This window comes from Micropterus dolomieu, linkage group LG21 (assembly GCF_021292245.1).
Source record: "Micropterus dolomieu isolate WLL.071019.BEF.003 ecotype Adirondacks linkage group LG21, ASM2129224v1, whole genome shotgun sequence".
Classification (NCBI taxonomy): Eukaryota; Metazoa; Chordata; class Actinopteri; order Centrarchiformes; family Centrarchidae; genus Micropterus; species Micropterus dolomieu.
Window position 1 is genome coordinate 20,314,054 of NC_060170.1, and position 22,388 is coordinate 20,336,441.

Genomic DNA, 22,388 nt, shown 5'->3' on the forward strand with positions numbered 1-22,388 from the left:
TTTGTATGTGACAGATTCTCTCTTGATTTAAGGGTGTGTTTCTAAGAAGTCGTAGCTTCTTGCCAGAGGCAACACAATATGTTGGGGGAAACTGACCTAAAAATAAAAATATAAAGTAACATATTTATCCCAGATGTTGATAGTGTTGAATTCTGCATTTGACTTTAAACCCTTTACCTGCGGTATTTTAGCAACTGTAACGTGAGAACCAGTGCAAGAGTTTAGACAGATGCAGAAAATAAGCTTGCTTGATAAAGTGAAATGGGGAAAAAGTGAGCTGGTGTATCATCTGTATTGTACCATGGTCATGTGACATACACTTCACCCCGCACACTTGCCATAAAGACTTCTGTGTAGAGACTCAGATGTCATGTTGTGAAAGAGTTACCGTGTCGATGTCGCTGATCGTCAGAGAGGTCCAGGTCTAACATAAGATCGTCTTCATCCAGCTCTGAGGAACCCAGGTTGTTTAAAACATCCTGAAGAGAAAAAGCATCACCCCAAATGTTTAAATAATTTAAAAATATACATCTTACAAAATAAAAATAATAATAATGTAAATATTATATACATAATAATATGATCGATGTAGATTGTTCCATATTCCTAATAGATCAAACATACTTTAGGAATAATTAAGTTTAGCTAGATGCTGATTAATAGCCAATAGGTTTAGCAATCCCTGAGGAAGAAAAAGTAAACATTATTAAATATAGGGTATGACAACATTAAAGCAAATTATTCAATGATTTTCATCAAAAGTAATTAAGTTGGCTCATAATATTCAGAAAGAGATTCCCCAACCATAAAGACACTAAAGCATTACTAATAATAACGATGTTTGTTTAGTTATTCTTTTTAGTTTTTGATTTAATGTATTAGGGAGTGGGATTTTGTTCACTTCGGCTGCACTTAATGAGATATTTAGTCCCTCATCATTGCATCCGAGCTCATGAAATCATATTGCTACTCCTGTCATGTGGGGATAATTAGGGTTCAGTAGTGTCGAGTACTTTAGTTTTGTGCAACATCTGTCATCATTCCGCGTGCTTCACAAGCACAAAATACCTGCTGAACAAGAGAATCTTTGCAAATAACCTACAGTATTCCTCTCTTTTCTTTCCATCACAAACAGAGGTAGCCCACTACTTAGTCATGTCATTTATAAAATTTTATTCACAGTCCAAACTTTCAAAAACATTGGTCTCATGACTTTAACTTGATTTTGTAGGCTCTCAAAATTAATCTGACAAAATGTACCGTCTTTTCCATCTACCTTTACAGAGAACAGGGTGTTCTTTGCCAACACGACATAGCTAACGTCGCTGATATCCTTACTCCTTACTTGAGCTCATATATTTTACAAGATCCTTTTTCTTAAAAATGTGATAAATGAGTTTAAAGCAGGGTATTTGCTTACAAATGTGATGGAGTCATTGTAAAATAACAAAATGTAAAGTAATCAGAAATTATTGTGTACAAATACCACTAAGCTGCAATTAAGTTTGATTCCTGAATACTAAGTTATGATACATATGCCCCCTGTTGGTCTCATATCAAAGCCAGAGGTATCTCACCTGTCCCCCTGCTTTAATCTACCTCCCTACTTTCGAACTCCACCAATAACAGGTAAAAAAATATATATATGTTAAACAAAAGAAGAGATGTGCGTGTGTGTGGAGTATGTCTCACGAAAGATCATCAAATGTAGGTTTAAATAAACTCAATAGTGACAATATTCTCCAAAATCCAGCATATTCAACACCACCATAAAAAAATCCATGTTTTACAAACCCTCCTCCATCCTGGTTGGGCCTGAATTTTCAACAATATATCCACTCACATTATAGTTTCAGTATTTCTGGAAAGTCTTTAAATTTTAGACATTACTGATAAGACTTTCCCAATACCTTATCCATATGACTATATACAAGACATGTTTCATCACTTAAAGCCCAACACAAAATCTTCACTGGTAATCTTTCAATAATTGCCGCCATGTTCTTGGTATTATGAGGTTATAATGATGCATGATGCTGCTGTTGGTTCAGGTGCATTTCAAAAGTCAATGCTGCCCTCTGATGGTCATCAAAGGGAAATCCACTGCAGAAAAAAATGTTGTAGCTACAAGAATAAAGAGTAACTAATAAATACATAGAAAACTTTACATTGCCTTTCATAACAGAAAGTACAAGTAGTGTAGCTTTATGTAAATAATGGTATCAGGGAATTAAACACAAACTACCTGTGTAGGAATTACTGCACATGTCAATTGACAATAGTCTTTGGTTTTAACTTACTAACACACACACACACATATAGTGAGGTTAAGAAATGTTAACTGCCAGCATGGACTTCCCCAGTATCATGCTTACACCATCAGCAAGTTTCTTTCCAATTACTCTGGACCCAAACAGACGTGGCAAGACCAAGGTCAAATAATATTTGCAGATGATTCTGCACCGAGAAACACCGAATTGTCCTGATGCAGCAAATCTCCAGTCCAATAACCTCACAAGGCCAAATTAACTAATTATTCATTCAGCTAGTTCTGAATACATTTTATCACCTCAAACAGCCTTTTAGACAAGGTTATTAAAATGAAAATAAGTGGGTGGTGCTTAATACAAGCTTTCAGTGCACTTAACATTAGTTGAAAGAACCTGCCTTAACTTTTGTGCACTTAAAAAATTAAAAACCAAAGCAAAGTATCAAGAGCCGAAAATGCCAGTAGGCGTCAGTCTCATGGAGTATCTGAAATTGTTTACTGGATCTGAAAATCCAATAAACAACTCAGCTCTCATCCCTGTTGTTTATACATAAACGACCACACAGCCACCCTCTGCATCGATCTACTTCTATGTGAGCGCAAGAACCTCAACGCTTAATGACATGCCTAATTATGACACACCTGTGTGTGTGTGTGTGTGTGTGTGTGTGTGTGTGTGTGTGTGTGTGTGTGTGTGTGTGTGTGTGTGTGTGTGTGTGTGTGTGTAGAACTTCCAAACAGGTAAATCAATGTTCTCCATGGCCAAGGCCTTACCTATGTGAAGCCATGGTCTGTGTACCGTCTGAATGTGTAACAGTATATCACTGTTTTTTCACTGGATGCTCAGTGCAGTAAACATCAGAAAAAGACTAGAATGCTTTTCAGTGTAATGCAATTGAGCAGAAGACCTCATTGCAGGCATTAAAGCTAATAGCTAAAAGGTATTGGAAAAGAAATGAAGACCCATATCTTGTGATTCCACTGCACGCAGACTTCATTTGAAGCTAAATTACCCATTTTAATGTGCCCCTTTAACCACAGAAATGTGTTAATATGATTTTACAACCCAGAGATGTCACCTTTTTACCTTGCTTATGTGATTTGAGTGAGTATAATCCTTGAGTTAATAGAGATAATATCAGATTCGGGTCTCATTAAAAGATGGCTCCATCTCTTAACTACCAAGCAGAATGACATCCAAAACAGGGATGAGAGGAAGCAAGAGGTTCTTTCCATCCATAAAATGCCACTGATTTCTGCTCACACTCCGTGGAAATCACATACACGGACTATGAAAATTACACTTATTCAGCGCTTTAGGGTGGTAAATGCATTAAGATCAAGGGAGAGATTTGGCTTTGCAGAAAGGTATTATGGCTTCTAGCAACAGAAAATATATACAGACTAACAAATGACTTTCATTCTGTCTGAGCAGACACTTCACAGCCAGTTGTGTTTACAGTGTACCTGAGGGAACAAAGGATTGAATGTCCAGTCAAATCAAAAATCTGTTTGCTGAATGAAAGAAACCGATCATGATACATCACCTGATGTTTTTTAAACAACCATCTGCTCCTATTAATACAGAATCATCACTCATCCAAAAGCAAAGTAATTCCAGTTAAAATTGCTGAGACAAATACCAAACCCCAGTGCTTTATACTGTTGACTTTGTTAGCAACAGAATCCACATTTTACCACAGTCTTAAATTTGAGGTACATATTTTAATTCAGGATTCCTATTACCAGGGCTGGACTGGGAGACATTTTCTGCACCAGGGAAGCACAAAATTCACATGGCAGGTGACAATTCAGAATATAAAATAATAATCCATCCATCCATCCATCTTCATCCGCTTATCCGGGATCGGGTCGCGGGGTAAAATAATAATAATATAACATAATGCAGTAATCAGTAGCTTATTATTGTCTTTAGCCTAAGTTACTTTTTTTGGACAACCCAGTTTTCTTATATATTTACATTGCATTGCAGAATTACTGTGCAAATAAAAGCTACTCTACGGCTGTGCTTTACTCCTTCAAGTGCCTGTGCCTGCTCTACATCAGGTACTGCAGCTGATGTTTAAACTACCGCAGCCCCGGTAGCAAACACGTAGGTTGTTTTCGCGCATTTGGCGGCAGCCGTCTGAAGATTTTTGGGGGGGGGCGTTACGCAAGAAGCAGAGAGCAGAGGGGGTGGGGGCTAGTAAGAGATGCGATTGGGCCGGCCCAGTGTCAATATAGAAAATTACCCAATCGGCCGCAGTCCATGCTTTATGGCCCGGTCGTTGGCCCATTTTTTTAAAAACAGTGATATAAATACATAATTTACGTTACACTGGCCCCAAAGGTGCGTCGGTCCACTGGGCATTTGCCCGGTATGCCAGATTACCAGTCCAGCCCTGCCTATCACATACTGTAAAGTCTTCTGAGGCAGAAAAAAGGACTACCGTCATAACTTAGAATGAGATATCTACATTCCCTGCCTCTGCAATATGTAGTCTTGACGTGAAAAGGATTTCCAGAAGATAAAGTATTTAACAAGGAGATATTGGAAGGCATCTGCATGTCTATTGGCTTGTTTTTGCAGCAGAAATTTTGACATATCAAAACAGGAAAAGCACAGGTTTAACGTGAAAAACTACTTCATTGTATTTGGGTGTACCAGTTTCCCAGCCCTGTTATTGTGCATGTTGGATCAGAGGAATGGCTTAAGGAGCAGTCAGATGTGATTTTTCTCCCCATTTATTTCTACGCAGATGTATTCACTTCCGTCGCAAATTGACCTGCTGCCTCTTTAGCCTCCCACAGAGTTCAATTTGACTGAACTTTGACCTGCAGGATTGTTAGGTTCTCCAATGTCTCCAATGACACTGACCTATTATTCAGGAAATATTGTTTGTTGATATTCTTGTTTTATAACTACATAGTGAAATAACTTAAGCAGCAGGGAAGGAGGGGTGCTTGCTTCGGTTTAGTGCATGCAAGGACAGTGACAGAAATGAAAGACATTGAAATGTTTGATAAGAAGCTGTATAATTTACAGCTTTGTGGAGTGCTGCTGTTCACTAGCTAGCTATGCACCCTCAGTTAATGCTTTTTACCCTACCCATGTCATTTCCTGTCCTGCCTGGTTTTTGCCACCCCACCCAAGTCAATTTCTCCTGGCGAAATATAGCCTGAAATCACCTTTTCTGGGACACACTATCATTTGTTATTTGTTACCCCAAAATATCCTACCATGAAAAGGGCATATTGTTGTCTAGGGTGTTCACAAAATATGGTATGTAGATGTACATCTAAAAGCTCAGTAAAACATCTTGAGGACTTACATTTACCGGTTGGAAGTAGTAGAAGAGTGAACACTAGAACAAGGTACTGGATTGAGTTATGACTACACATTACCAGCTTTAAATTTGAAGAATTTAATTTAACTTTCATGAGATAGCTAGCTGGCTTATCTCTTGACTGTTAACTCTTGATATTGATTTTTTAAAAACTGATTAGTTGAATGCAACGACATAACCAAATCACTGTTAAAATGATCGTCTCTTAGCTCTTTAGCCACATTACTGTGGATGAAAAGAATGAATTAAAAGAAACCGTCTTAAATCTTGTTTCTACAGCAGAGGTAGTCAATTCCAGTTGAGAGTTGGAGTCCTGCAGACTCCTGTTCCTCTCTTATAGCTAATGAGCTCCTAATTGGCTATCAACTCCATTCTTTCCAGGTACGTTTACCGTTTTATTAGCCTCTACATTGTCAATTTTTTTTAAATGAACGCATTTAGAAAATGAACACAAAGTTATCTTGACATAATCACCATGATATATTAAGTTACATAATAAGGACATTTACCAACTGAATGCAATATTAGAAGCTGTTACAAGTAGGTGAACCTGCTGTTATTCAACTGAACTGGTGTTAATATGTCTATATCTTAGTATAATATTATTATTGATATTATTGATATAAAACAGTGATATTATTTGATTTGAGGTGTGTGTGATAATTCTTACTGCTTTTATATGATGTATTTGGGCAAAGTGAGCTTTCACTACCCATATTTGCTAACTTCCTCATTGGTTTTCATTTTAAAATGCAGCCGCCTGGCTGTGGTTATTGCATTCTGTCTGTGAGAGGAAGTGAATCCTTATCTTTTTGTATGATTAATACACAATGTCGCTTATGATATCTTAGCATTTACAAGGCAGCAATCAGACGAGGATATGCAAACAAGAGGCACCCTGCGTTACAACACTTTCTAGCAAGCAAGCAGTAAAGCAACTGTTGATGTGCATTGGTAAGAGTCAAAGTAAAGTTGGACTGCAGTTGAACTGTTCTGCTATATCTGTCAATCAAACTACAAACAAAAAGTTGTTGAGCTTGTCTCTTGTGATAAGAGAATATCCCTTGAGAACGTCTTAAGTAATTCTTTTTTTGTCAACTGGAATCGAACGTAATCACTGTCGGCCTGCCACAATATTATCACAGCTGTCATAGAGAAACTTATGAGCAAACAACAGTGTGTACGCTGGTAAAATAAACATCTCACAGTGCCCCAAAGGGATATCAAAATAACAGTAACAACTGGAATGAGATCACCAAACAGCTCAAGCAAACACAGCGTTGCTTCGCTTCACAGAGGCACCTGACAGCTTATCTCTGTGAATTCAACAAATTAGTCATATGTCAGTGCAAACCAAATCTGTACTTTATGATAATTATATTCTGTCTGGGCTGTAATGACACAGCAGCAATATATCATGTCCAACTAGCATACTGTTTAGTATGATGTGCAATAGTCCGTCTCTGTTTTCCCCTGCACAGGTGCCACTTCCCACAGGCTTAGTAAGTGAGTGTAATCCACTACATTTTTTGCTAAATTCAGCAAATATTTCCTCACAGGGGGGATAGAGCTTCTGAGAGAGCACTGAAGGAAGGGGTATACTTGTTTTGCAGTTGACTTCAAACATCAACAATCACTTACTCTCCCTACACTACACTACAGTCAGACATATTGTATATGCTAGAGCCTGACTGATTTATCGTTGTGCAGATATTATCAGCTGATATGAGCTAACTGCAGATAAATCGGTATCGACAACAGCCGATTTATGATTATTAAAAAAGAAAAGGAGAGTTGGATCCTTCACTCATGTCATGAGTGTTGCATAGTTTGCCCATTAGAGGGCGCTCTGCAGCTCCTCTGTTGAAAACACCGCCCACCACAAAACAAAACACTAGGGGGGTCATTCGTCACGTGAAATACATGACTTAAATAATTATAATAAAAATAGCCCCCCATCACTGCTCCTCTCCTGATAACATTCATGACCATACTTGCTAACCCTTAATCATTGATTAATTTCTGAAACAGGGTGACCGTTCTAGTGAAGAGTCCAATCATTTCTTCCATGTTCATCACTTCTAAATATTCTTCTTCTAAACATCCCTTATAGTAGTTAACGCTGCCCATTGCTAAATTAGATTACCCACAAAGCTAGGTAATGCCATGTTTATCAGTGGAAGAGTGCTAATGTTAATGAGTAGTTAAATTATAACGCTTTACTTATTCTAAACATATCTGCAAGCCGCTTGTCTTTAGTTACAATAGGTGTGTCGGAAATGATTAAACCAGAGGGGACATCAGCTGAACAAGTATCTAACAAGGCTTCCAAACCAAACACAGTTATCCAGCTCCTCTTTAAAATGTGCAACGTTAATGTAAAATCTCAAAGTTGCAAGTCCTCATTGTAGACAGTCATGTAGTATCAGATCCATTCAAGAGCAATGTTTCCTTTGGGTCACTGTATCATAGACAGAGGTAAAAAAATTCTGTTGCTTTGGATAGGGCTAAACAATTTTGGAAAATAATCTAATTGCAATTTTTTTTTACCAATATTGCGATTTCAGTTTAATTTGTCTGTAATAATAATATATAATAACGTTCTGTCAGGTCTGATTAGTTACAATAAACTGCAAACACTTCAACTATGATTATTCCGTTACAAGAAACACTAACGTTTCACAAAGACATACCTTTGCTACCACGGACATAAAGTGATGCTTATTTGCACATTATGACTGTTTGAGATAAAAGCAGCTGTAGATGTACAAATGAAGGGCGTTACAGCTTTGACAAGCTGCGCATGGTGTTCAGCCAGACACCTGTCGTTTCCTCCAGCGCATGTTCTGATTCAGATTGTGCACGATGAGGAGAGTTTGTTCACAAATGGGTCCTTTGTCAATGACAGAGAGAGAGAGGAGCGAATAATGGACACAAAATCGTGCGCCCGGACATTCCACATGGGAGTCAAGGGAACACTCTCAGAATGTTGCGGCTTGTTGGAAAACGGTGCACATTGGTCCGACTTTCTATGACACCACCCGACCCGACTAGACATGTCAAACTCTAAAGACTCCATCCAACTGACACCGACTAACTGCGCACACTGATCCAACAGTTGGTGTTGGTTGGAGTCGGTCGGCGTTTGTCGGGGGAGTGTGCAAGCAGCTTTTGGTAATAACTACTGCACGACAAAAAATATATTACCTACATAATATATTATAATTATGTAGGAGAACCCAGTTTATCATTGTAATCTAATATAATAATTGTAATGACATAAGTAATAATATATATATGGTGGTACTATTATTGTTGTTGTTAGTCCTAATAGTGGTATTTTTTTTATTTATAGTTTCTGTTAAGCAGGCCCACTCAATAGACTAAATAAACTATTTCCTTTAATGTTCATCAGAAGTAGCACTCTATAGTTTATAAAGAAATCTTTTTTTAGTTTTAAACATCAGACTTATTTATTAAAACTTTAAAATATTTTGTTGTACTTTTGTTTAGCATTTTGTTATCTCAGTGAGGTCTCAAAACATAACAAATCTTAGGGATAATCTTTGTTTATGTTATGTGTTTCTGAAAAGAAGGGAAAAAAAAGAATATCGGCTGAAATATCGGCATATCGGATTTTAAAATCCTCAAATATCGAAATCGATAACAGTCTCAAAATTCCATATCGGCCGGGTTCTCTTATATGCATAAACAAAGAGCAGGCCATTCTATCCCTTATATTCATACCCTCACTAGCTTTAGTTACTTAACACACTCATGGTGTTTGTAATATGAACACAGTATTCAAACAATAACATCTTCACAAGGTACACTGCAAATGCGCAGGTGTCTCAATCCAGACTTTTTCATTAGCTACAAAGTTCCCTCTGCTTTACAAAACAGACTTTGATGAAGCTAAAATGAAGAGGAGAAGTGGTAATACAAAATTGAATATACACTCCAAGGTTCCTGCTTTTTCTGCACTACTTAGGCCCCTTAAGGGCCCTTTATAGACCCCAAAGAAGGAAAGGAAGGGATTATTCCATGTTTGGCGGAGTGTATGTCAAGAAGCAGATGCTGTCTAAAGGTGCCTACATAACAGCGTGCTGTTTTGATCCCTGCCCTTTTTAATCTCTTAGAGTGCCTGGTAAAATAAATGGGATTGACTTAACTAGCTTTCCACAGAGCTTCCTCGTGTGTGTTCTAAGAAAACCAACCCATACAAAATAGCAGCTATAGCTCTTCCCCAGAAACAAATGTTGATATATCATGCATCAACAAAGACGGATGCAATGTTTGTCAGTCAGTCGAAGCTAACAAAAAGAAGATAATGCTTAAATCCTTCATGTGACTGAAGAAGTTTTTTAAAGTACTTCAGAGCTTTGCCTTAAATAGCTTCAACTGTCAGAAACCAAACTGTTATGTGTTTTTCAAATTCATGTGAACACATATACAGTATTAAAGATTCTTGTGCTTAAATTGAGCTGCTGAATTTTTTTACTGAGTGACACTTTAAAGACGTGAGGTGCCACTTTGTTAATGGCAAAGTCAACACAACACTGTAGACCACTGTTAAATGTGTGACATTTCTCACTTGGCTCCCTTGACATTCAATTAAAAAACATCTCACAATGACTTTAAGAAAACTGTTTCTGAGATTTCCAAGATCCTAAAATACCACTGGGCAAAAGGTAATATTTACATATATTTGAGTTTTTAATTAAAAGTGAGTAAAAAATGAAAGCACTATTTCTGAGAATCAAAGCTGCAAAGTATCATCAAGTGCACTGTTACTGGTTTTGCCCAGAGCATGCTGGAACGCTTTTGGCATTTTCATGACCGGAGACATGGGTACTGGGTGAGATTAGGACGGATCCCTTATCATACAGTATATTATAATGGGGTGTGTTAGCAGCTGGTAACAACTGCGGCCAATTACTTCCGCTCTTTTCATCCCATTTAAAAGCGGGCCTCTCTCTGCAATGATGCAATCGCAATTTGGTAATCTAGTGGCGAGCTTCCCTCTGAGGAAACTATTATTCTTGCCGATATGCAGATTTGTAAATTTGAGTACACACAGCAAATAAGCTGCCAAGGGCAGATGGCGTCTCTTTTTAAGTTAGATTCAAGTTTGTGGACATATTCACACTTATCCTGTGTGATATGATTGTCTGCAAAGTTAACAGTATACTGCACATTCTAGTTAGCATCTGAATTACTCACTCATAGCAAAAACGCCTGAATGTACCTTTTCACCTTGATGCATATTAGCATGTATGCACACATATGAAGGCACAGAAAGACAAATTAAAGAGCACAGTATGAAGTATAGCCCTGAAATCCACATGCTTACACACACACACACACACACACACACACGCACAAATAAACACATATTTATGTATTATGTATTAATGGCTGAGATGGACAGTGCCTTGGAAGGATTAATTTTATCTACTACACTTTTATTTCCTTTATTAAATTTGGGGTTATTTCTTACTGTCCTGCAACTGCACAGCAATGTATTCCTACATGATATTCTACTATTTATATTCCATTTCATTGTTCTATTCTAATTGATTTAATATTCATCTTCATTGCGTTTTTAAATGTTAAATGCATTTCTTTGCTTGATGTAAAGTACTTTCACTTGTCTCTGTGTTCAGAAAGGTTCTATACAAATAAACATTCATTGCTCTGCCTTGCCTTACTGTGAAAAGTGCCACATACTCAGCTATTTAGTCACGCTAATTACACATGCATGTGTGTGTCTAAGGTCTAGTTATGCTTTACCTAAACATCTTAATTAATTAATTAATCTGTGACACACACTACACTGTATGTTTGATACCCCCACTATTAGTTATTTAAATGTGATGTTATGACTGAGCATGACCTAATCTGTAAAATAAACCGTAGTTATATAATTAATTTCAATGGGCACACACTTGAGTATTCATGACATAATCTAGGGGCTTTGCATACACATAGCTCAAGACCTACCAGGCTTCCCAGTTTGGATGATGAGGAGTTGTTTCTGTGTTTGAGCAGACCACATCCCTCCATGCCTGGGGCATCTCTGTGGTTTCCATGGATACGAGGCCCACCAGCCCCCTCAGACGAGGAGCGCAGACGCCTTTCCATCCGCATCACCTCATGATAGGGGCTGACACTGCTGCACAGAGAGGCTGCAGGAAAATGAAGCAAAGAGAGGCAGAGAGAAAGAATGAATTAAAACTGCTTGAACAGTGATTCCACAGGCAGAGGTATAATCATCTTTTTTATTGTATTTCCAATTGGCAGCAGTCAGCCGTACTTCCTGTAGAAAATGTGTTTGTATTTCATAAACTTAATGACAAAGCAGCTCATACTTATTCAGCATTTTAAATTAAGTTAAATCTCCCCGTTATGAAGCTCTTCACCCATATTGCTTTTGGTCAAATGGTATTAATGCCTGCTATGTAATAATCAAGTTTAGCTGAATCCCTTTCTGTGTACCAATAAAACTACAGAATAAATGTGAGATTTCAGGGGAAATAATTTTCAGTCAGACAAACAGAAGACTGCTTTAACTGCTCTATTTTCATCTACTAATAGATAGGTAAAGTGAGGTGAAAAAAGTGTCAGACAACCCCACATCCTCTCGCTGAGCAACAGGCTACAAACACACACAGTTTCCCCACACATTCACATGATGTGTGTCTTCCTTCTTGTCTTTGTTCTTGCAACTCTCTCTGTAAAAACATAGCATGGATATTTGCAGTTTCCACACTGAGCTATAAAGCCCAGAAGTAGTCCCATGATTACCATGTCTCCTTGTGTCTCCAACCATTTCACTCGAGGTTCAGGTTAAGACCATTTTAACCATAAAGGAAAATCAGACCTACAGGACGAGGGCCTATATAAAGGAGGCCTGTGACACTGCTTGTGAAAATGTTGTGGTGGAGTCGAACAGACAAGTTCACTGTGTTAGAGCTGCAGTCTGTGTCTGTGTCTGTGTGTGTGTGTGTGTGTGTGTGTGTGTGTGTGTGTGTGTGTGTGTGTGTGTGTGTGTGTGTGTGTGTGTGTGTGTGTGTGTGTGTTCACAATCCCACAACAGGCCATTGATACAGCACTAAGCGATTGTTGGCAAATGATTCCACAATCATGCCAACTTTAAAAAGCATAACAGCACACATCTTACCGTTACATCAGTCATAGTTGAGTGTTTAATGTAACAGAAAGATGACAGCACGTCAAACGGAGCCTTTCAATTATAACTCAAATACTTCTTACAGCAGTATTTGTGCTGGAATGTGTATAAATATCCACATTTATAAATTCAATTGTGATCTTAATTATTTTGTTGATTACCCTATGATATTTTGATCACGACTAAATCTTGATGATAGTCATTAGTTTCCACATCTCTTATTAATGCCTTCACAGTTTCAACAGCAAGCAAAGCATTAATAAAGTGACATTTCACTACCGGCGATATTCAATTATCAGTTGCAGAAACTTAACTCTGATTCCTAATTACACGGTTAGTTACCCCTAGCGAAACCCCAAATTTCAACAGTTTACGAGTTTGAATGACCTATCTCTCTTCCTGAAAGGGTAATAAACTCAGCCAGAATCTCATGTTTTTTAGTGTCTGATCAAAATCTGACAGTAATGGGCTGCAGATTTAGAGAGATTTCTTTTAGTTACCAGTGAAGCCTAGTCTAAAAAAAAAAAAAAGAAACTCCTCTGCAATATGTTAACAGCAGATGAAGAAGTGAAAGCGATCCTCTTTGCTCAAGGAATACATTTTCAGTATGACACACTGTTTCACTGCTGTCAACATACAACTGGTATTGATTTATTAGACTTTAGACTAGACATTTGACAAACATTTAGAAACACTCAACTTTATTATTTAATTAACAAAGAATTTGGACATTGGAAAACACACTAGTGTTCAATCATCAAAACAAGCTGAATGAGACATTTGTGTGAGTATTAGAATGATTAGCCCAGCTTGCATCACCTCCACTTACCTGAGAGGAATCTCTTTGAAAGGCTTGGAAATGAACTCTCAAAGATTTTCATTGTTCACACTTGTTCATTTGTGCATAAGGAAGTAATGTAACCCTAAAGGAGCAGTAGCCCAATGTTTACCGTCAAATTCATTTTTGTAGAGATTACTGTAAATGTTCTTGATGAGTACATAGATAATGACTGGACACTAACAGGAATTTGGCCTTGGTAACATATCTACGAATGAATATCACATAAAAAAATTAGTTTACAAGTTTACTAGCATACAGTAAGACAGCTGTATAGTGTTTTTTTTCCTGTCAGTATTGATGTTTGTTATATTTATTACTTCATTTACTTCATACATAAGGAAAATATCAACATGTCCACTATTCCTTTTGGAATTGAAAAATGTGATTATTTATAATGGAAATTTGCTCATAAGTGAATGAGTGTGTAAGTTAGTGTGAAAACAAGTAAGGAAGCAAGTAAAGCAAGAGAGTAAATGGAATAAAAAGCATATACAAACATCTAAGTCATCAAAGAAAGTGTGTGACAGGCAAGCAACAGGTTACATATACAGCAAACTTAACTGTATATGCCCGCATGCATCAACACTGGCTGCCTTTGAGATAACATACGTGGTCAACAGTTTCACAGAGCCCTCACCACAAAGGAATGTCAAACAAGCACGGAAGCCAAGTTTGTGTCCCTCTGTGTGTCTCAGTTATCACGAAGGATCAACCTGGCTCTATAACTCCCATTGAGCACTAGTGTGTGACGTAAAATTTGTAAATCTGTGATTTACCTGCTGGTGTTTGCATGAGCTTCATACCTGCATGTGGTTTCCTTAAGTGAGAGGACCTGGGTTCGTGGCAGCCACAGAAGTTTCCTCTTTCTTGAGCAGACAGCGTGTTTCTTGGCCTCCTTTCCGATTGCTCCGGGTTAGAGTGACAGCCCTCGCTGCGTACCACACATGCCTCGCTCTCACTTGTGGTCTCTGTGTGGTAACCTGCCTTCCTTTCCTCCACCAACTCCTTCCTCTGCTCCGCTGACACATCTTCCCTCGCTTCCTTTCTCTCCTCCTCCCTCTCCGTCCTCTCTTCCAGCGATTGTTCCTGCAGCGGTAGGCAGGGTACAGCTGTTTCGGGCTCGGAAAGGGAAATGGCAGTCTCATAGTCTGTGTTGTTGGCTGTGCTGGTGTCAGGGAGTAAAGGTTTTTCAGTAGTAGACTGGGCTGGAGTGAAGAAAACCTGAGGAGAGGACATTTCATTGAGTATGTGTTAAAACAGACTAGGCTTAATAGCATAATAAAATGTTACATTCAAATACAAGAACAACTGTGAATGAGAGAAGAAACCATGAAATCACTTTAGTACTTATTCAGCAGGAGGATAGTTGTGTCCTCAGGCAGCAGTGTGCATTTTTAGATAGCAGAGTCATACAGTATTTATTCTTCAATAGCCTAAGTACAGAGCTTTGTCTTTGCAACCGTTACACGGGGTAAATGCTTTCCTTATTTCCTGGTCGTTCCCTCTTCTACCAGGAAATAAAATAAGAACACATTTTTTCAAAGGTGTGAAATGTAGAGGGCAGTTTGCAGACATGCGTAGGTTTACTTTCTCATGCCTTAGCTCCTCCAATAAAAAGGACTTTTCATGCCCGGTGGTCAATTTTTACGCCACATTTCACAGATTCCACACAGTCGCAATAAATATTCCTCCTTTATGGGTTTTGTTCTTGACATCCAAGGGCACCTGTGGTTCTATTGTGTGTTCCTCACCCACTTAAATTGCCATCTTTTTACAAATAAATTCCTGTTTGTCCAAGCAAAAAGAGTTATGGTTCTGATGTTTTAGAGTGAAACTCATGTTCTTGCACTTCGATTACAACCAACATGACACGTACTGTGTGTCTATACTGATCGATCCATTTGATTCTATAGCACCTTAGATGATTGATAAGGGTAAAGAGAGAAAACATGCTACCTGGGAGGTAGAGACAGCAACACTGAAGTTTTCTGGAGCAGGTGGGGGGTTAGGCGGAGCTGCGTCAGCTGCCAGCCCAGGCAGAGATGCAGATCCTGGGGCTAAACCAGACCCGGGGCTAGGAGCTGGCAGAGCATCCACCTCGGATACAGAATCCTCCGTGATGGGGATGAACTCTGAAGGGGTGATGGCTGTGGTTCGGTCTTCTGATATCATAGGGGACTGCAGTGAGCTCTCACCACCGGCACCAAGCAGCTCGCCTGGCCATGACCCCGGGGTGAGTCCTCCTGCCCCTGGAGTGATGGTTGTGGAGCTTGGGGGTTCCAGATTTACTTCTGGAGGTCTGGGGTGATCGGAGGTCCGGGAGAAGCGGTGGTGAGATGAGAAAGATTTGGGCATCAGCTGTTTCTTCTGGCGTGATGATCGTTTGTTATTACTGCCACCGCTGTAGTCATCCAGGAACCCGGAGTCGTCGCCCTCATTGGCCCCTGAGCCACTGATGCAGTTTATAAATACATTTCGATTAGTTGTGGAGGAAGAGGGCGGTTTATCAAAATCCTCTGTCTGAGAGCGTGTGATTTTCTTCTTATGGCTGCCAAACCCAAATGAGTGGCGCGACTTGGGCCGTCCACCGCCATCACTGAACCCCGTTGACAATGACGTTGTTATGGTCTGCTGGTTATTTCCGTTTGCGTCGGTGCCCTGTGTCAGCGGAGGCGTGAGGTTTAGGTTGATAGGCTGGACACGTGGTTCACTATTCCGTTTAGCTGTGAAACTGAGAGAGGGTGTGCGGAAAAGGCTCCGGCGTTTCCCGGTACTGCCAGAACTGGAGTTGGTGCTGGAGGGCGAAGAGCTGTGGACGCCATTTCCCACTCCGCCTGAAGACGGAGAGGAGGGGAGAGACTCCTGCCTCTTACTGCTGCTGCGGCGGAAGATTGGCAGGCGGGACACAAGTGTGGAACGGCGTGATCCTGATTCACCCATTTAGAAGCTGAGGCAGTGGGGCACTCTGAGGGAATAAACAAACACAAAACAAAAACCATTTAGAAGCATTTAGGCCCAATGGATATAACATGCATCAACATAGATTCACTTTCAACATGTGCCTAAAAAAAACCTGGCTGATAAGATTCGATTATTAAAATCTGTTTGTAAGTGAGGAGGCACTCAATAATTCTTAACTTTAAACAATAAGTTCTCCAGCGTGGCAGGTAAGAAATCTCAAATAAGAAAGTGATTCATGTTCACATTCACTAACCATTTAATGCTTTACACGTACACAATCAAATGGAAGAGCACATAGTATTTTACCATTTTTAAAGCAAGCAGCTTGAGCGTACAGACTGAGAAATATCACATTCAGCAATCACATTTCCCACGCTGAATGAGTCAAAGCAAGTTACTGCTGCATCTTTACCCTGGAGATGCTTCTGTTTCAAATGGGGGTGTCATATGTGATAAGATGTTTTGCTATTCAAGCACTGGTAACACGTGTGTAAACAGCGTTGTTTACCCTGTTGCTGCTAGACTATCTCCCTGTGAAGTGTGTGTGATAAAAAATACATTTCAAAAAACAACTGCCTGAAAATTTAAAGAAGCTACGCTTTTCATTTCAGACCCCCCCCCCCAGGTATAAAATGGTTATCAACTCTGAAAATACCCGGCTTGATAAAGATGCCTAGCTGAGGTGCAGTCCTGTTTCAGCTCAGTTCAGACGAGATAAGAATAAAGATAATGTTATCACAAGGATGTGAAAGGTCACAGAAAGAGAAGCTGAATTCAGTCAACTAGTTGTTGTTTTTTTGTGTCAAGTACAGTCATTTTCTATTCCCCACCCCTATTCTGAGATCCCACCCCAACCCCACTCCATCTCAGGGTAATGGGAGCAGAAGAACATATATATGCAAACATACACGTAAACTAGTCAACCAGTATTTTTAACCATGAACCTCGCTGCCATAAGATATTGATATAAGAGGCATTACATTTTATTTTTTCATATTTATGATGAGGTAAAACAACACACAAAGTTTAGTCAAACACACAGAGCTTGTGTACCACAGACTGTATTTTCTGATGTACATACTGATGACAGCCTGTCTATACTGTCTATCTTTGAGTAAAAACTGAGTGTGTCAGAAAACCAAATCTTCATTTACAAAACTCTTTAAAATTAGCAAGCCTCTTTGTAAACGCATTGCAAGCACATTTATTTTCTCACTGCTTGTAAGAACTGACCAAAGGTCTACCTGTTGAGTTGAGTCACAGATTAAAAGGGAGGCATTCATTTGGGTAAATACTCACAGTTTCATTGTTTTCTGCAATTAATTAGCTTAAGCAAACCGTCACTATGTAGACCTCGTAACGTTGAAGAAGCTGCCTTTGTGAAAGCTACTGGAGTGTTTTGTTTTCAATCTCTGTGTAATAAGCTTACATTAACACCCTTTACTGGACTGGCTTATGAGTGTGTCACCTCCTTGAAAGTAAATTTGATTAAGTTCTAAATACAGAGTGTAGCAGCTCCTATTTCCATACCAAGTAACCTTAGTGTAATATATCAATAAATATTGTGGAGGCCAATGACATGTTCAGTAATGACAGAGTAAACAATGAAATGATACACACACAAACACAAACACACACACACACACACACACACACACACACACCAAAATGCTGCCGTGCTTTCCTCCGTCTGTCCTGGATCTGCCTATGAAAGCCAAAACACACACTGCAGGTGAGCAGCCTTGTCAAACAATTCTGAAACTTCCTTTTTTTCGGATAAGCCAGCAGTTCAACCACGACTCCAAGGTACGACATCCAACTCATTAGACAGAGATTAAAACAGAGAACATCTGTAATTTACTTAACCAATCAGGGGGTAATAAGAAGCGCTCACATTACTTAAACTAACCGTTAATGGAGATAGGAGCAATGGTATTTGGCATTTCGACACAAAATGGCCTCATGCAGCTGTGTCACTGAAGCACCTCTCACCAGCATGATACAAAACTGCTAAGTGATCAAGTGCAGGCTACCTCACATGAAGTCTGCCCAGGCTAAAGCTTACAAAAAGAGGTAAAAGAGAAGTAGCACTGCACCGAAGCAGGCGCTTACTTCCTCAATGCTCTGCCACTGCAACAAGAAGTGAGACTACCTGTGTTAAGTTGGTTCCTCTTCCCTTTGCTCTTTACTGCAGTTAGTGATAGCTCTGCTGCGTTGAATAACAAAGTGTAGAGCAAACACACGTTTGATTTGCTGTGCGTTTGCCTGACTTCCATTACAAATAAATTAAGCACATTCAGAGTGGACTAAGCAAATACATTCCTAGGCTCTCAAGATACCTGCGGGTGTCTGGAGAGCTTCTTTTTCCAAATATATCAGAAGTTTTGTTTTAAAGTAACGGTCCACATTCACAGTGAGCCAAAATGACTAAAGGCTCACCAAAGAAATGCTGCTAATATTGATGCGTAAATAACACAATGCATCAGAAACACCCCAACAGATTCTGACCCAATATTCAATCTTTATTAATATTATCAGCTAGATGACTAAATGACTATTTATATTATATTCACTGCCACCATTGTCAAAGTGCATATGCGACACTGTCATGTCAGAAAACAAACTAAATGTTCACAGATTGCTGCAGACTGCTAGTATAAAGTCAAGTATTATATTCATCTTATTGCCTTGCTGGACTTTTCTTAATCATACGTGACCGTACGGCCATCTTTCAATTTCAAACACAGACTGCTGTGATGCAAGTTCAGCATACAATACGCTGGTAATGCATTGTTTTGAAATCAGTAGCCCTTGTAGTTGTGGTGAGCCCCCTGCCATGCTCCTAATGATCACAGCATATGCCAGCTAAAACAGCTTAGCTTGAAGTCTTTAATTCCTGCACTGCTGTTTAGTTTGTATTGTCTTATCAACACACTCTACAGCCCTTTAGACTATACTAGTGATGTAATAAATCAGAAGACTAATGTTACAGCTTTACACTGATACATGATCACATGTTGGAAACAAAGGTGTGCAATGGGTGTGAATAACTAGGTGTGTCCTATAAAACAGGTTATTTTTCATGACAATAGCCATGTTACAAGCAAACTACAATATTCTACTACATGTAATGGATGATTACATATTAGGCAACACTGAACAGCTGTATTTAGTACTTACTAAATACAGAAAACACTGTGATTCAAACAAGCGTTCATAGTTTCCTCCTGGTGACTGATATGGCATCTTGAGATTACTTTAAACAAATGTAACACGGTGGCTCTACCAGAGAGGTGAAGTATTTTTGTTTTACCCTGGGGAGGGGGGAATCTTCTTTTCCATGGTGTGTATTTTCATAGAAGGACTTAGTTGACTTCAATGACAGGGTGGGTGATACTGTCAAAACATAATATCCAAATGTTTTTTGACCGAATACCTCTATATTTGGAAACATCAATACACTGTATGTACAAAATTTATTAAATCAGAAGAAATGTATGCTCAAATTTTGAAAAATAACAGTAATGTGGATATGGACAGTATAACATTAAGCTACCGGAGAAAATGAAAAACAAATATAAGCTAAGTATAAGTCACCATATTACAATAAGCGGATTCCAAGATGATAACTAATATATTAACACTTAGATAATTAATGTTACGTATCACCTAGCTCCTGTGACCTTTGTTGTCCATTTGTGGTGTGTGTGTGTGTGTGTGTGTGTGTGTGTGTGTGTGTGTGTGTGTGTGTGTGTGTGTGTGTGTGTGTGTGTGTGTGTGTGCATTTGATAAAATGGATACAAAATATGTTCACTTATGGCAGACGTAACAAAACTGGTAACCTATTCTATGCAAGCCAAGAAAACAACAAGATATCTTGAGCATGCGGATGACTTTTTCACCAAATGGCAAATGTACCGTAAACAACATTGCCTCTCTGAACATATGACAAAAATCATGTTTGGGGCCACTCAAGAAATTTGGGTACCAAATGTGTTAAAAATGAAAGCTATGGCGGCTGAAAGCTCTACACACTGCAACTAAAGAAAACATATGCAAATGGCCGCAAGCAAAACACAAGCAAGGACTGTCCAACACACACATTGTGTTGCTCCAGAGGAGTGCGACCTCTGACATGTATAGCAATTGTAAGTCGCTTTGGATAAAAGCATCAGCTAAATGAATAAATGTAATGTAGAAACACGCTGCAAATAGAAAACAGATGAACACAAAACAACAGATGAGACAATTAAAAACCAGCACTACAGGACACAATTGTCTCACTCTGACAATGCTGGGATGGAGAGTAGTTAAAAAATCAATAATCTACCAGCACAGCTTAACAGATAATCAAAATATTTTAGTTTAAATAAACACATAGAAGTTTGTTTTAGATGTCTAATAGATGGTGAACACACTAATACGCTTATTAAAGTAAGATGACATTATAAGTCAGAGCCTAAATTCATACTAGGCTACAAGTCATAGTACTGAACTGATGTAGGTTGTATAGGAATGTGCATCAGCATCAGTGTTTCTATTGGCCCATGAGGGCTTCACCTGAAGTGAAGAGGAGATGAAGCCAATGGGTTAAAATGGGTTAGGGGTTAGAAATCTTTACTCTCCATGCACACAAAGCTCCAGAGTTGTAAGATTTTACAACTGTTTTCACTGGCTGACAAGTTATACACAGATCCTTATGTGTAAAATCAGTGGAGTGCCCCTTCAAGGTTTTCCTGAAAATATGTTTTGGCACTTTGTAATGATTATTGATTGTGAGTTACACCACGTTTTACACTGTCTACATCATCAAAAATCACAACAATGAATGGGCTTTAGCATGGATACATACATACAGTAACACTTTTTACAATTGTTCAGTGGCTCTGGTTGCTTTTTCTGGTTGCAGTTATCAGTTTGCATGAGGTGAGATGCAGAGATGTAACATCCATTTGGCGGCAGCGGCAGCGGAGCAGCGGGACAACAACAACTGTCAAACCGCCTGTCGACCTTAATGTTAGCTAGTACTGTCAATTCACTGACACTCAAAGGCTGCGATTAAACTCTGGCGCGAATGCTCCCCATCCCCTATCAATAAAATGCAGTGTGTCGTTTGCTTCAAGCTGCAAAGGTCACCAGAGCTCAGAGGAAACACTGCAGCCCCGGTACCGTCCGGTGTTACAGCCGGGATCTGGCTAGCAGGCATCGGACTAACACACAAACGTCCGTTAACGTAACTTACGTTACCTTCTGCGGATTCCCAGCGTCTGTACCGAGGCCGCTCAGTACAGAACCAGCCGAATATATCTTCGCTGTGTGGTCATACGAGTTACCGTAACCTACATGAGGATATCGGGAATTGTGCTAAGGTACTGAAGCCGTACTGAGGTAGCACCTTGTGGTTCACTGACGCCAATATTACACCTCAGTGACGTGGAGTCTCTTTTCCTCCTTCGTCTCTTCCGCGTTGCGACGACAGGCCGCCAGCGTGCACAGCGTGACGTCGTCGCCGCCGCCTCCTCCTCCTCCAATAGCTCAGCATCCTTCAGCAGGTGGATGGGGGGACAATTCAATCTCTCTTTGGCGAAAATCATCAATAAACCCACCCCGAGGTGCGCCATTAAAATCGACTCTTTTCATATATAGCACACTAAATATTAGGATTTAACCTGCAGCCTTAGGCTACATTGAGTGGATTTGGTGTTCACTTCGCATCCCTGAAATAACAATTTGTTCTCTTTTGGTATATTTGGGCTCCATTGGATAAGATACACTTTA

General features: G+C 39.4%; 1 protein-coding gene across 4 annotated transcripts in view; it reads right to left on the reverse strand.

Annotated features, from left to right (window-relative positions):
* Window positions 1–22,078, reverse strand: part of ccser1 (coiled-coil serine-rich protein 1) — a 134,254-nt gene extending 112,176 nt beyond the window's left edge. The window contains exons 1-5 of one of the 4 annotated variants that reach the window (XM_046034951.1): window positions 21,858–22,078; window positions 15,606–16,614; window positions 14,453–14,870; window positions 11,620–11,804; window positions 389–479 (exon numbers count right to left, since the gene is read on the reverse strand). In XM_046034951.1, coding sequence (XP_045890907.1) covers window positions 389–479; window positions 11,620–11,804; window positions 14,453–14,870; window positions 15,606–16,589 — 1,678 coding nt within the window. In that variant the 5' untranslated portion in view covers window positions 16,590–16,614; window positions 21,858–22,078. The other 3 variants (XM_046034952.1, XM_046034954.1, XM_046034953.1) reach the window with 3 other exon arrangements.
* Between the last annotated feature and the right edge of the window lie 310 nt (window positions 22,079–22,388).